Source organism: Phalacrocorax carbo, unplaced genomic scaffold (assembly GCF_963921805.1).
Source record: "Phalacrocorax carbo unplaced genomic scaffold, bPhaCar2.1 SCAFFOLD_450, whole genome shotgun sequence".
Taxonomy (NCBI): Eukaryota; Metazoa; Chordata; class Aves; order Suliformes; family Phalacrocoracidae; genus Phalacrocorax; species Phalacrocorax carbo.
This window is the reverse complement of record NW_026990277.1, coordinates 1-14,323: the sequence shown is the minus strand read 5'-3', so window position 1 is coordinate 14,323 and position 14,323 is coordinate 1. Positions and strand designations below refer to the sequence as shown.

The 14,323-nt window shown below is 74.1% G+C and overlaps 2 protein-coding genes across 2 annotated transcripts; one reads left to right on the top strand and one right to left on the bottom strand.

The window, feature by feature from the left end:
- Positions 1-5: 5 nt before the first annotated feature.
- On the top strand, positions 6-8,196 carry LOC135310935 (leukocyte receptor cluster member 8-like; the record flags this gene model as incomplete). The annotated part of the gene is given in 8 exon segments (XM_064440059.1): positions 6-115; positions 251-539; positions 2,784-2,816; positions 2,818-2,886; positions 3,454-3,522; positions 3,627-3,756; positions 5,249-5,456; positions 7,448-8,196. Coding segments are annotated over 8 exon segments (1,071 nt in total), but the record flags the coding sequence as incomplete, so codon positions are not given.
- Positions 8,197-8,640: 444 nt separating this feature from the next.
- LOC135310934 (protein phosphatase 1 regulatory subunit 12C-like) lies at positions 8,641-14,319 on the bottom strand (the record flags this gene model as incomplete). Its single annotated transcript, XM_064440057.1, is given in 19 exon segments — positions 8,641-9,374; positions 9,455-9,505; positions 9,937-9,987; positions 10,096-10,200; positions 10,738-10,811; positions 10,893-10,942; positions 11,009-11,088; positions 11,234-11,288; positions 11,343-11,506; positions 11,606-11,638; positions 11,640-11,704; positions 11,803-11,858; positions 11,961-12,034; positions 12,256-12,381; positions 12,789-12,909; positions 13,032-13,091; positions 13,269-13,406; positions 13,485-13,855; positions 14,134-14,319. Coding segments are annotated over 19 exon segments (1,947 nt in total), but the record flags the coding sequence as incomplete, so codon positions are not given.
- Positions 14,320-14,323: the final 4 nt, after the last annotated feature.

Below are 14,323 nucleotides of genomic sequence, written 5' to 3'. Positions count from 1 at the left end.
ACAGTTCCCTCTCCGGCGCCGAGAGCCGTCCGGGCGCCCGCCGGGGCCCCCCGAAATCCCGCGGCCGGGGGGGGCACGTGGAGCGCGGCCGCATGCGGATGCAGCGGGGCAAGCGGTACGTGGCGGGGGGGGACACGGGACTGGGACCGGTTTGGGGGCTCCCCACTCTGGGGCAGCGCCCGGGGTCGGGGTCTGCGGGCGTCGTCCCTGCCTGAAAGCGCGCATTTTCACCCCAAAACGGCCCCCGCAGGCACGACCAGGGTCCCTCCAAGCGCAACCGCAAGCGCCCGGCGATGGATTACGAGGACCCCGAGAAGGAATTCAAGAAGCAGCGACGAGCGGCTCGTTTCCAACCCGGGCACCCCAAAAAGCTGCGCCCGGAGCCCCTCGTCCTCCCGCTGGGGGGCTCCGACCCCCCCGGCGCCTCCGAGGGCCTCGACTGGAACGAGCTGAAGATCCTGGGGACGTGCCAGGACGTCACCAAGCACTACCTGCGCCTCACCTGCGCCCCCGACCCCTCCACCGTCCGCCCGGTCTCGGTGCGCTGGGGGCCCCGCGGCGGGGAGGGGCCCTGGCGCGTCCCTGACCCCCCCCGCCCCGTCCCTGACCCCCCCCGCCCCCGTCCCTGACCCCCCCCGCCCCGTCCCTGACCCCCCCCTGACCCCGTCCCTGACCCCCCCGCCCCGTCCCTGACCCCCCCCGCCCCGTCCCTGACCCCCCCCTGACCCCGTCCCTGACCCCCCCCTGCCCCCGTCCCTGACCCCCCCCGCCCCTGACCCCCCCCGCCCCGTCCCTGACCCCCCCGCCCCATCCCTGACCCCCCCCCGCCCCGTCCCTGACCCCCCCCTGCCCCCGTCCCTGACCCCCCCCGCCCCGTCCCTGACCCCCCCGCCCCGTCCCTGACCCCCCCGCCCCGTCCCTGACCCCCCCCCGCCCCGTCCCTGACCCCCCCCTGCCCCTGACCCCCCCTGCCCCCGTCCCTGACCCCCCCCGCCCCGTCCCTGACCCCCCCCGCCCATCCCTGACCCCCCCCTGCCCCCGTCCCTGACCCCCCCGCCCCGTTCCTGACCCCCCCGCCCCGTCCCTGACCCCCCCGCCCCATTCCTGCTCACCCCCATCTCAGTCCCCCCCCTCGCCCCCGTCCCTGACCCCCCCCGCCCCGTTCCTCCCGTCCCCCCCTGCCCCCGTCCCTGACCCCCCCTGCCCCCGTCCCTGACCCCCCCGCCCCGTCCCTGACCCCCCCCGCCCCTGTCCCTGACCCCCCCCGCCCCGTCCCTGACCCCCCCCTGCCCCCGTCCCTGACCCCCCCCTGCCCCGTCCCTGACCCCCCCCTGCCCCCGTCCCTGACCCCCCCGCCCCATCCCTGACCCCCCCGCCCCATCCCTGACCCCCCCCTGCCCCCGTCCCTGACCCCCCCCCTGCCCCCGTCCCTGACCCCCCCGCCCCGTCCCTGACCCCCCTGCCCCGTTCCTCCCGTCCCCCCCTGCCCGTCCCTGACCCCCCCATCCTGACCCCCCCCGCCCCGTCCCTGACCCCCCCCGCCCCGTTCCTCCCGTCCCCCCCCTGCCCCCGTCCCTGACCCCCCCCATCCCTGACCCCCCCCTGCCCCCGTCCCTGACCCCCCTGTCCCTGACCCCCCCGCCCCGTTCCTGACCCCCCCCGCCCCGTTCCTGCTCACCCCATCTCTGTTCTCGCCCCCGTCCCTGACCCCCCCCGCCCCGTCCCTGACCCCCCCCGTCCCTGACCCCCCCCTGCCCCCGTCCCTGACCCCCCCCGCCCCGTTCCTGCTCACCACATCTCTGTCCCCCCCCGCCCCATCCCTGACCCCCCCCGCCCCGTCCTGACCCCCCCCGCCCCATTCCTGCTCACCCCCATCTCTGTCCCCGCCCCCGTCCCTGACCCCCCCCTGCCCCATTCCTCCCGTCTCCCCCCTTGCCCCCGTTTCTGCCCCCCTCGCCTGGTTTCTGCCCCCCTTGCCCCCATTTCTGCCCCCTTCGCCCCATTTCTGCCCCGTTTCTGCCCCCCTGACGCGGTTTCTGCCCCCTCACCCCCATTTCTGCCCCCCTTGCCCCCATTTCTGCCCCCTTTGCCCATTTCTGCCCCCATTTCTGCCCCCCTCGCCCCCATTTCTGCCCCCCTGACGCGGTTTCTGCCCCCTCGCCCCCGTTTCTGCCCCCCGACGCGGTTTCTGCCCCCCTCGCCCCCGTTTCTGCCCCCCGACGCGGTTTCTGCCCCCCTCGCCCCCGTTTCTGCCCCCCTGATGTGGTTTCTGCCCCCCTCGCCCCCGTTTCTGCCCCCCTGATGCGGTTTCTGCCCCCTCGCCCCCGTTTCTGCCCCCCTGACACGGTTTCTGCCCCCCTGACGCGGTTTCTGCCCCCCTCTCCCCCATTTCTGCCCCCTGACGCGGTTTCTGCCCCCCTGACGCGGTTTCTGCCCCCCTCTCCCCCATTTCTGCCCCCCTGACGCGGTTTCTGCCCCCCTCGCCCCCGTTTCTGCCCCCCTGACGCGGTTTCTGCCCCCCTCGCCCCCGTTTCTGCCCCCCTGACGCGGTTTCTGCCCCCCTCGCCCCCGTTTCTGCCCCCTGACGCGGTTTCTGCCCCCCTCGCCCCCGTTTCTGCCCCCCTGACGCGGTTTCTGCCCCCCTCGCCCCCGTTTCTGCCCCCCTGACGCGGTTTCTGCCCCCCTCGCCCCCGTTTCTGCCCCCCTGACGCGGTTTCTGCCCCCTCGCCCCCGTTTCTGCCCCCCTGACGCGGTTTCTGCCCCCTCGCCCCGTCTCGCCCCAGGTGCTGAGGAAGTCGCTGAGCCTGGTGAAGTCCCCACTGGAAGGAGAAGCAGGATTACGCCTTCGCCTGCGAGCAGATGAAATCCATCCGGCAGGACCTCACGGTGAGACCCCCGCCCGCTGCGGAGCCCCTGGGGGGGCTTTTGGGGGGTTCCCTGGGGTTCTGGGGGCTCTCCTGGGCCTTTTGGGGGGGCCTCCCAGAGCTTTTGGGGCTCCTCTGGACCCTTTCGGGGGTGTCTTTGAGACCTTTGGGACTCTCCTGGAACTTTTGGCGGGGGTCTCCTAGATGTTTGGGGCACCCCTGGACACACTGGGGGGGTCTCTGAGACTTCTGGGGCTCCCCTGGACCCTTTGCGGGGGGGTCTCGCAGAGCTTTTAGGGCTCTCCTGGACCTTTGCGGGGGGGGGGCTCTCCTGGGACCCTTTGGGGGGTCTCCCAGACCTCTTGGGGGTCTCCTAGAGCTTTGGGGCTCCCCTAGACTCTTTGAGGGGTTCTCCCAGAGTTTTGGGGCTATCCTGGACGTTTTCGGAGAGGGGTGTCTTTGAGACTTTTGGGGTATCCCATGGATTTTTGGGGTCTCCCATGGATTTTTGGGGGTCTCCCCTGGATTTTTGGGGGTCTCCCCTGGTATTTTGGGGTCCCCTGTCACCCCCTCCCACCCTCCCCTGCAGGTCCAGGGCATCCGCACCGAGTTCACAGTGGAGGTGTACGAGACGCACGCCCGCATCGCCCTGGAGAAGGTGAGGTTGGGGGACCCACCCCGTCCCCCTGGGACCCCCTGGGAACCCCCCGGGACCCCGGGACCCCCCCAGCCCGGCCCTGAGGGTCCCCCCCGTCCCGGCAGGGCGACCACGAGGAGTTCAACCAGTGCCAGACGCAGCTCAAGTCTCTCTACGCCGAGAACCTGCCGGGCAACGTGGGGGAGTTCACGGCCTATCGCATCCTCTACTACATGTTCACCAGGAACTCGGGGGGTGAGCGGGGACCCCCGCGCGGGGGCGGGGGTTGGGGGCGCCCTGGGACCCCCCCGGCCACGGGGAGGGGATTTAGGGGCGCCCTGGGACCCCCCCGGTCACGGGGAGGGGATTTAGGGGCGCCCTGGGACCCCCCCGGCCACGGGGAGGGGATTTAGGGGCGCCCTGGGACCCCCCCGGCCACGGGGAGGGGATTTAGGGGGCGCCCTGGGACCCCCCCTGGTCACAGGGAGGGGATTTAGGGGCGCCCTGGGACCCCCCCGGCCACGGGGAGGGGATTTAGGGGCGCCCTGGGACCCCCCCGGTGACGGGGAGGGGATTTAGGGGCGCCCTGGGACCCCCCCGGCCACGGGGAGGGGATTTAGGGGCGCCCTGGGACCCCCCTGGTCACGGGGAGGGGATTTAGGGGCGCCCTGGGACCCCCCCTGGTCATGGGGAGGGGATTTAGGGGCACCCTGGGCCCCCCCCGGCCACGGGGAGGGGATTTAGGGGCGCCCTGGGGCCCCTCCCGGCCACGGGGAGGGGATTTAGGGGCGCCCTGGGACCCCCCTGGTCATGGGGAGGGGATTTAGGGGCACCCTGGGACCCCCCCCGGCCACGGGGAGGGGATTTAGGGGCGCCCTGGGACCCCCCCGGCCACGGGGAGGGGATTTAGGGGCGCCCTGGGACCCCCATGTTCATGTTGGTGTTCAGGGGCTCCCCGAGCCCCCAACGCTCCTGGGGGGGCTTTGGGGGGTCCCCGACCCTCCCCCCTTGTGCTCCGACGCGTCGAGGCGGCCCCTCCCCCCCATCCCCCCCCCTTTGTGTCCCCTGTTTCTCACGTCCCCTTTGTCTCCCTCCCCCCCTTTTTTCCCTCCCCCGCCCCCATTCCTCGCCCCTCGCCCCTCCCTCCCCTGCCCCCCGCCCCTCCCTCCCCGTCTCTCGCCCCTCCCTGCCCCTTGCCCCTCCCTCCCTGCCCCCGCCCCTCCCTCCCCCGCCCCTCGCCCCTCCCTCCCTCCCCCTTGCCCCTCCCTCCCCTGCCCCTCGCCCCTCCCTCCCCGCCCCCTGCCCCTCCCTCCCCCGCCCCCGCCCCTCCCTCCCCATCTCTCGCCCCTCCCTCCCCCATCCCTCGCCCCTCCCCCGTCCCTCGCCCCTCCCTCCCCCGTCCCTCGCCCCTCCCTCCCCTGTCCCTCGCCCCTCCCTCCCCTGTCCCTTGCCCCTCCCCCTCTCTCGCCCCTCCCTCCCCCGTCCCTTGCCCTCCCCATCTCTCGCCCCTCCCTCCCCATCTCTCGCCCCTCCCCGCCCCCTGCCCCTCCCTCCCCCGCCCCCGCCCCTCCCTCCCCTCCCCCTCGCCCCTCCCTCCCCTGTCCCTCGCCCTCCCTCCCCTGCCCCTCGCCCCTCCCTCCCCCGCCCCCCGCCCCTCCCTCCCCGTCCCTCGCCCCTCCCTCCCCTGTCCCTTGCCCCTCCCATCTCTCGCCCCTCCCTCCCCATCTCTCGCCCCTCCCCGCCCCAGACCTGACGACGGAGCTGGCGTACCTGACGCCGGCGCTGCGGGGGGACGCCTGCGTGTCGCACGCGCTGGCCCTTCGCGCCGCCTGGGCCCTGGCCAACTACCACCGCTTCTTCCGCCTGTACCGCGCCGCGCCCCCCATGGCCGCCCGCCTCATCGACAAGTTCGCCGAGCGCGAGCGCCGCGCGGCCCTCAAGGCCATGATCAAAACGTATGTGGGGCCGCCGGGGGGGTCCCGCGCCCCCCCGGCTGGGGGCTGGGGCCCGGGGCGGGGGGGGACACGGGGCAGGGGGGGAGGGGGGGCGGCGGCGGGGTTTGGGAGCGGGGGAGGGGGGCAGAGCAGGAGCCGGACCCCCGCGGCGGCGGCGGAGGTGAGTCGTGCGGGGCGGTGGGGGTTGGGGTTGGGGTTGGGGGGGGCGGGGAGACCCCCTCTTCTGCCCCACAGTGGGGCTGGGGGGGTGAGACACACCATTCCGCCCCACAGAGGGGCTGGGGGGCTTGAGACCCCCTGCTCTGCCCCACAGAAGGGCTGGGGGGAGGAGGCCCCCATTCTGCCCCAAGGCAGGGGTGAAATCCCCCATTCTGCCCCACAGAGAGGCTGGGGGGAGCTTGAGACCCCCTGTTCTGCCCCACAGAGAGGCTGGGGGGCTTGAGACCCCGTGTTCTGCCCCACAGAGGGGCTGTGGGGGACACACACACCCCCCTCATTGTGCCCCACAGGAGTCTGGGGAAGTAAGACCCCTGGTTCTGCCCCTCAGTGGGGGCTGGGGGCCTTGAGACCCCCCTGTTCTGCCCCACAAGGGGGGGTCTTGGGGGACTGAAGCCCCCAGTTCTGCCCCACAGCAGTGTTTGGGGTGGGTGAAATGCCCCATTTTGCCCCAAAGTGGGGGCTGGGAGAGGGGTTGAAACCCCTGGTTCTGCCCCACAGTGGGGGCTGGGAGTGTCCAAACCTCCCTAGCTCTGCCCCATAGCAAAGTTGGGGGGCTCCAACCCCCCTCCCCCAACCCCAATTCAGCCCCACCCCACTGTGGGGCAGCCCCCCACCCAACCTGTGGGGCTCTGACCCCCCCAGCATCACCCCATCCGTCCATGGGGCCACAACCCCCACTATGGGGCTGTGGGTCCCCCCTCTATGGGGCTGGGTCCCACCTCACCCCTATGGGGCTGCGCACCCCCAACTTATGGGGCCACGCCCCTCTCTCCCCCATGGGGCTGCATCCCCCACCCCAGGGCTGTGCCCCCCCAGCCCCCCAGGATGCCTCCCCCCAGCCTCTGGGTGTCCCCAGGTGCTCCCCCTTCCCCTCAACCCCCTCTAGCTGCCCCCAACTCCCCCAAGGTGCCCCCTAACCCCCCAGGGTGCCTCCCCACAGCCTCTGGCCGCCCCCCAACCCCCGCAGGGTGCCCCCAGCCCCCTCTGGGCGCCTCCCCACAGCCTCTGGCTGCCCCCCCAACCCCCACAGGGTGCCTCCCCACAGCCTCTGGCCGCCCCCCAACCCCCGCAGGGTGCCCCCAGCCCCCTCTGGGCGCCTCCCCACAGCCTCTGGCTGCCCCCCAACCCCCACAGGGTGCCTCCCCACAGCCTCTGGCCACCCCCCAAGCCCCGCAGGGTGCCCCCAGCCCCCTCGGGGCGCCTCCCCACAGCCTCTGGCTGCCCCCCAACCCCCGCAGGGTGCCCCCAGCCCCCTCGGGGCGCCTCCCCACAGCCTCTGGCTGCCTCCCAACCCCCGCAGGGTGCCCCCAGCCCCCTCAGGGCGCCTCCCCACAGCCTCTGGCCGCCCCCCAACCCCCCCAGGATGCCTCTCTACAGCCTCAGGCGCCTCCCCACAGCCTCTGGCCGCCCCCCAAGCCCCGCAGGGTGCCCCCAGCCCCCTCAGGGCGCCTCCCCACAGCCTCTGGCCGCCCCCCAACCCCCGCAGGGTGCCCCCAGCCCCCTCAGGGCGCCTCCCCACAGCCTCTGGCTGCCCCCCAACCCCCGCAGGTGCCCCCAGCCCCCTCAGGGCGCCTCCCCACAGCCTCTGGCCGCCCCCCAAGCCCCGCAGGGTGCCCCCAGCCCCCTCTAGCTGCCCCCTAACCCCCCAGGGTGCCTCTCTACAGCCTCAGGGCGCCTCCCCACAGCCTCTGGCCGCCCCCCAAGCCCCGCAGGGTGCCCCCCCCCCGCGCCCCCCTGCCCTGTCTCTGTTCTTGATCTCCTTCTCTCCCCAGCTTCCGCCCGGCGCTGCCCACCGCCCTGGTCGGGGCCGCGCTGGCCCTCGACTCCCCCGAGAGCTGCCGGCTCTTCCTGGCCGCGCTGCCCCTCTCCTTCACCGGCCCCGACGCCGCCGCCATCGACTGCAAGCAGAGCTTGGCGGTCCTGGCTCACTTCTGACCCCCTGCCCCCCCCCGGGACGGGGGGGCGACACCGCCCGGAGCGACGACGACGACGGTGGGGGGGGGGTGGGCGGGAAGGGGGAGGGGGTCCCGGCACCCCCACGCACCGCCATCACCCCCCCCCCCTTGCTTTTATGGGGGGCGGGGGGGAGCGTCTCACCCCATAACCTTCTCTTTCGGTCCCTGCAGGAGGGAGCCGCCAGCGACGGAGCTGGGGGGGAGGGGAACGGGGGGGGAGTGGAGGGGGGGGGTCCCGGTGATGGGGGGGGGGGTCCAGCCGCCCACACCCCCCCCCCCCAACTAACCCTGTCTCAGTTTCTCTCTCTTCTTCCTGCTGCCGAGGTGGCCCCAGGTGCCGTCCCCCCGCCCCCGACGCCGCGGCGGAGCCCCCCCAGACCCACCGGAGGCCCCACCGGAGCCCCCTCGCCCCCCCAGCACCGCCAGCCGGGGGAGGGGCCCCCCCCGACCCGCCGAGCCCCCGCCGGGCTCAGAGACTCGCCAAGCCGGGACTGTCCGAGCCGCCGCCGCCGCCTTTTCTCTCTCTTTGTTTTTTGATGCTCAAAAATTTCTTTTTTTGGTTCGTATTTAATTTATTTCCCCTCCCCCCCACCCCCCAACCCCCCGCCCCTCCCCCCACGTCTCTCTGCAGGTAAAACGCCCCTCCCCCCCGCCATCCCACCCCTCCCCCCCCCTTTTCGTTTCTTTTCGGTGCCCCCCGGGCCGCGCTGTCTCCTGGGCTGGCCCCGCCCCCACCCCCCCTTTTTAACTGATTCCCCCTTTTTTTGGACAGAATAAAGAGGAAAAGTAAAAAAAAAAGGGCCGAGAATGGTTGGGGGGGGGGAGGGGCGAAGGCAAGGGGCGCCGGGGGGGGGGGAGGGGGGGGTGGGGGGAGGGGAGGCCCGGTGGGCTCCGGCTCCGTCGGGGTGGGGAGGGGCAGTTGTAGGTGCAGATGCAGAGACCCGTGGGGGGGATTGGCCGTGTGTGCCCCTCCCCCCATCGCCCCTCCCCCATCACACGCGGCTCCACCTGGTTTTGGTTTATTTTTATCCTTTTCCCCCTTATTTTTTTTGCTCAAAAATATCTGCGGGGGGGCGGGGCGTCGGCGATGGGCGGGGTCTGAGGAAGCCCCGCCCCTGGCTTGGAAAGGGGGCGGGCAGGAAGAGCAGCAGGTGATTGGCATGCGTGGGCCCGGGGGCGGGGCTGGCGTGCGGTAGCCCCGCCCACTTTTGGCATGTGGGCAGAGCAAGCGTGCAGGGGCGTGGCTTTAGCACCCCACCCTCATGCAGAGGGCGTGGTCCCAGCAAAGGGGCGTGGCCTGTACAGTAACATGGGGGTGCGGCTTCACCACGCCCACCCTGCCCTGGCCACGCCCCCACCGGTCGCTCCCACAGTGCAATGGGGCAGCCCCATGGCAACCTTGACTCCGCTCCCTCCATTGACCCCCGCCCCCAGCAGCATTGGCTCCGCCCCCAGCAGCATTGGCTGCCCGCCGGGGTGATTGGCAGCCGTGGGGCAGCCGTGGGGCACAGGTCTCCTGTGGGGCTGGGGGTGGGGGAGGAGGGGGAATGGGGCTGGTGGTCCTCGTTTTGGCACGGGGCCCCTGTTTGGCTGTCGGGGGGGGTGGGGGGGGGGGGGTCTGTGGGTCGCGCCGTGGGTCGCGCCGTGGGTCGCGGCGTCACTTGGAGAGTTTGCTGATGACGCGGATCAGCGCCGCGTTCTCGTCCTTCAGCCGCTGGTTGTCGGCGCGGAGGTCGGAGAGCGCCTGGGGGGGAGGGGGTGTGAGGGGGGACCCAGGCCTCCGGGCCCCCCCCCACCCCCCCCCCAAAACCCCCCCAACCTCACCTTCAGCTCCTCCTCCAGCTCAGCCGCCTTCCGCTCCAGCGCCCGGCGCTCCTGGGGGGGGCAAAGGGGGGGTCTGGGGTCCCTGGGAGGGTCCTGGGGGGCCTTGGGGGCATGTGGGGGTCCCAGGGAGGATATGAGGGTTCCCTCGGGGGGGGGGGGGGGGGTCCCGACAGGGTGATGGTGAGACACATGGGGCCCCTGGCGGGGTGGGGGGAATTATGGGGGTCCAGTGGGCCTGTGGGGGGGCTCTCGGGGAGGCTGTGGGCAGTCTGGGGGGGTGTCAGTGGGGTCCGGGGGGGGGGGTGGTGGTGTGTGTGCTTGGGGGACCCCAATAGGGTCAGGGTTGGGGGGGGGGGGGGGGTGGGGGTGGGGCTGTCCCTGGGGCGGGCACATGGAAGCCCTGGGTGAAATTCGGGGGTCCCTGCGGGGGTGGGGGAGGGGCTGGGCAGGGGTGGGGGAGGGGTGTCACCCCCAGCACTCACGAATCGCTCCAGCTCCAGCAGCGCCGGCCGCTCCGCGATCCGCTCCTGCCGCTGGCGGGAGGGGGGAGGGTGCGTGTTTGAGAGTGCAAGGCGGGGGTGGGGGTCCTGCACACCCCCTCCCCAAACCTGGGGGGCCTCCCCCAGCGCCCCCAGCCCCACCTGGGTGACCCTCTCCAGCTCCAGCTTGATCTGGGTCAGCTTCAGCTCCGTCTCCTGCAGCTGCTCCCGCAGGCGCTCGTTCTCAGCCCAGAGCTCCTCGTACAGCTGGGGGGCGGCAGGGGGCCGGGGGGCACCCGGGGGCCGGGGGGGCACCCGGGGGTTGGGGGGGCACCCAGGGGTCACGGGGGCACCCAGGGGCCGGGGGGGCACCCAGGGGTCGGGGGGGCACCCAGGGGTCGGGGGGGCACCCGGGGGTCAGGGGGGGCACCCGGGGTCGGGGGGGCACCCCAGGGGTCGGGGGGGGCACCCGGGGGTCAGGGGGGGCACCCAGGGTTGGGGGTGTCCCAGGGATTGGGGGGGGGGTGGTGTGTGGGACGACGCAGGGGGCACCCAGGGGTCAATGGGGCAGGGGTTGGGGGGGGGCAGCCCTGGGTTTGGAGGGGGGAGGGGGCAGGGATCGGGGGGGGGGCACCCAAGAGATATTGGGGGGGGGGGGCCTGTGGAACACAGGGGGCACCCGGGAGTTGAGGGGGGCAGGGGTTGGGAGGTGGGGGCAGCCCAGGGGTCCTGGGGGGGGGCCCAGGGGTCCGCCCCCCGCCCCCAATCACACCCCCCCGCCCCCCGAGGGTGGTCCCGACTCACCTGCTGGTAGTCAAAGGCGGGGGGCTGGTGGGGGGGGGCGTGGGGGCAGGAGGCCGTTGGGGGGCTGGGGGAGGCTGGGGGAGGGGGCGGCAGGAGGGGTGAGGTGGGGCTGTGGCAGCCCCCCCTGACACCCCCCCACCCCAGCACCCCCATACCTGTTGGGGGGGGCGTCCTCCCCGCTCCCCGGCTCGTCGCTCTCTGACCCCTGGGGGCGGGGGGGAGGGAACAGGCGGTGGGTGGGGGGGGTCCCCACCATGGCTACCCCCCTCACCTCGGTGCCGGACCCCCGCCGCGATTTCCGACGGTCCCGACCCCCCGGGCGGCTCCGCGGCTCGGCCTCTGCCTCCGGCCCTGTGCGGGACCCACGGATGGGGGGGACCCAGGCGTCCGGGCCCCCCCACCCCCACGGAGGGCTGCGGGGGAGGGTCCCAGGAGGGGTCGGGGGGGGGGGGGGGCGGGTCCCTGGGGGTGGGGGAGGGGATGGAGGGGCACCCACCTTTCTTCGCCTGCGGGCCAGGGGTGGCTGGGAGCCGGGTGCGGCGGGCGGGGTCCTGGGGAGGGAGGGGCTTAGTGGGGGGAAGGGGGGGACCACACCCACCCCCCACCCCCCGCCCCAGCTCCCCCCCAGCCCCCCACCGAGCTCTCCAGGGGCTCCCCCTCCTCCTGGTCCCGCCTCTCCTCCTCTCGGATTCGCTGCTCGGGCGCCCCGCCCGTCACCGCCGCGGCCAATCGCCTTCTCCGCTTCCTTCAGCTCCGTCAGGGTCACGCCCTGGGGGGGGTGGGTGGGGTGGGGGTGGGGTCAGGGCGCGCCGCGGGGGCGGGGGAGGGGGCGCCCCGCGGCCCCAGCCCCCCCCCCGCCCCGCCTTACCTGGGTGGATCGGCGCGACTGGCGCATGAGGCGGGGAGCGAGCCTTGCGCTGCGACTCCGACTCCTCGTCCCGCACCGGGGCCTGGTACGACCTGGGGGGGGGGGAGGGGGGGGGGCAGGGTGGGACCCCAGCCCCACAGCGCGGGGGAGGGGCGGGGGCGGGTGGTGGGCCGGACCCCCGGCGTCCCAGCGCTCACCTGCGGGGGCCGGGGGGTCGGCGTCGGCCTTGGCCGGGAGGTCGCCGTCGGGGGGGCTGTTGGGGGGCGGGGAGGGGTTGAGGAGTGTCACACACACACACAGCCCCCCCCTTTGCGCCCCCACCCCCCCACCCCCCCCCGCGGGGTCCCAGACTCACGCGTCGGCGTCGGGGGGCGCGAAGAGGCGGCGGGTGGGGGTCGGGGGGACGCGGGCCAGGCGCGGCTCCTTGTTCTGTGGGGGAGGGGACCCTGGCGTCGGGGGGGGGACGGGACACAGACCCCCCCCCAAGGCTTCCGGGCCCCGCCCCTCCCCCACCCCTGCCCCCCCCCCCCCGGGCCCCCCCCCCCCCCCCCCGAGGCACCCTGGAGCGACACCCCCACCCCCACCCCCACCCAGCAAGGACGGGGTTAAACCAAGCCCCGCCCTCTCTGGCGGTGGGTGGAGCCTCCTACCAGGTCACCTGACAGGCTCCTTTCTTCCCGATTGGCTGGCTCCCGAGAGGCCGGGCTCTCATTGGCTGAGCCTGAGCCAATCGGGGCGCGGCTCCATGTCTGCAGCAGCTCCCAGAAGTCCTGCTGCTGGGGGGGCGGGGCCGGGGCGGGGCCAGGGAGGGGCGGGGCCAGGGAGGGGGTGAGGTCAGAGCAGAAAGGGGTGGGGCCAAGACAGAAAGGGGTGGAGTCAGAGAGGAAAGGGGCGAGGCAATCAAACAGGTGGAGCCAGAGAAAGTGGGTGGAGCCAATTAAAGGGGTGGAGTCACAGCGGGGTGAAAGGGGTGGGGGTAAAGAAGGGGTGGGGGTCAAAGACAAAAGGGTGGGACACAAAAGTGGGTGGGGCCAAGAAGGGAGGTGGGGCCAGAGGAGGAGGAGCCAGTGCTGAGGTGGAGCCTGGAGGGGCGGAGGGAACCCAGGTGGGTGGAGCCCAAGGAAGGGGCGGGGCCTATGCGATGGGGCATGTCCCACAGGGTGGGGGCGGGGCTGGGACTCACCTGGGGCGGGGCGTCGAGGCGGGGGGAGGAGGCGGAGCGTCGGACGGCGCCGGCGGGGCTGGGGGGGGGAGGGGGCAGCGCCCCCAAACTGCCCGTCCTGCAGAGACCCCCCGGCGGGGGGCTGGGGGGGGGGAGCGTCAGGGGGCCCCGCCCCCTCTGCCACACCCACACACAGAGAGGCGGGGCCTGGCCACAGAGCCCCACCCCTTTGCCCATGTAAGGATGGGAGGGGTGGAGCCTTACCCTGCCGGCGGGGGGGCCGTTGGGGGGGGCAGCTCGGGGGAGGCGGGGCCGTGGAGGGGCCTGGGGGGGGGGAGGGGAGACACGGGGGGGGGAGGGGTGATGGGGTGCGCCGAGGTCCCCCAGCACCCCCACACCCCTCCCCCCTCCCCGCCCCCCTGTGCCCCTCCCCCACCCCCAGCCCCTTCCCTGCCCCCGTGCCCCTCCCCCTCCCCCACCCCAGCCCCTCCCCCGGCTCACCCTGCGGGGGGGGGTCGCCGTCCCCCCCCTCGTCGCCGCTGTCGTCCTCCCCCGGGCGGGGGGAGGGGCCCCGGGCGCTCCTTGGACTGATCCTGCACCGACATCTTGTCCCGGCTGCTCATGCGGCAAATGGAGCTCCTGGGGGGGGTCCGGGGGGGGTCAGGGGGGGTCGGGGGGGCCGGGGGGGGGTCGGGGGGATTTGGGGCGGGGTCTCACCGGCGGTGCTTGCCGCCCCAGGCGGGTGCCGGGGCGCCGTCGGGGTCCGGCACCATCGGGGGGGCCGGCGCCGCCCCCGGCTCCTTCTGGCTCCCGCAGCTGGTTTGGGGCGGGGGGGGGGGCGGGGTCAGGACCCCGAGCCCCCCCCGGATGGCCCCCCAACACCCCTCTCGTTCCAGGCTGGGCCCCAGGACACACCCCCCCCCCCAAACTCCCACTTTGGGGTCCCCCCTCTCCAAGTAGGGGCAGCAGTTTGGGCCCCCCCCTGGGGGCTTTCGGGGCTCCCGCAGTGGGGTTGGGGTCTGTTGCCCCCCCCCCAGCCATTTCCCCTGGGGTTTGGGGGTCCTGGGGGGTTGGGGACCCCTTAGTGGCTATGGGGTCCCCCCCAAAAATAACGGTGGGGGGTGGGGGGTGGGTGGGGTCCCTCCCCGGTGTCAGGGACACCCCCCCCACATTTGGTCTTCCCTGAGTGGGTGTTGGGGGTTCCTGAGGGGTCCCAGCATGTGTTGGGGGGTCCTGGGGGGGTGTTTAGGGGTCCCAGGGGGGTCCCAGTGGGTCTCAAGAGCATGTTGCGGGTTCCCGGGGGATGTTGGGTGTCCTGGGGGGGTCCCAAGGGGATGTTGGGGGTCCCGGGGGGTCCAGGGGGTGCCAGGGGTCCCAGGTGCTGTTGGGGGATCCCAGGGGTCCCAGGGGGTGTTGGGGGGTCCCAGGGGGGTCGGGGGGGGCTCACGTGGTGCTGCCGCCGCTGCAGCTCCTCGAGCAGGGGCAGCGTCTCCTCGTCCGCCAGGTCACAGGGGCGCTGGCCCTGGGGGGCGGGGGGGTCAGGGCTGCTGGGGACC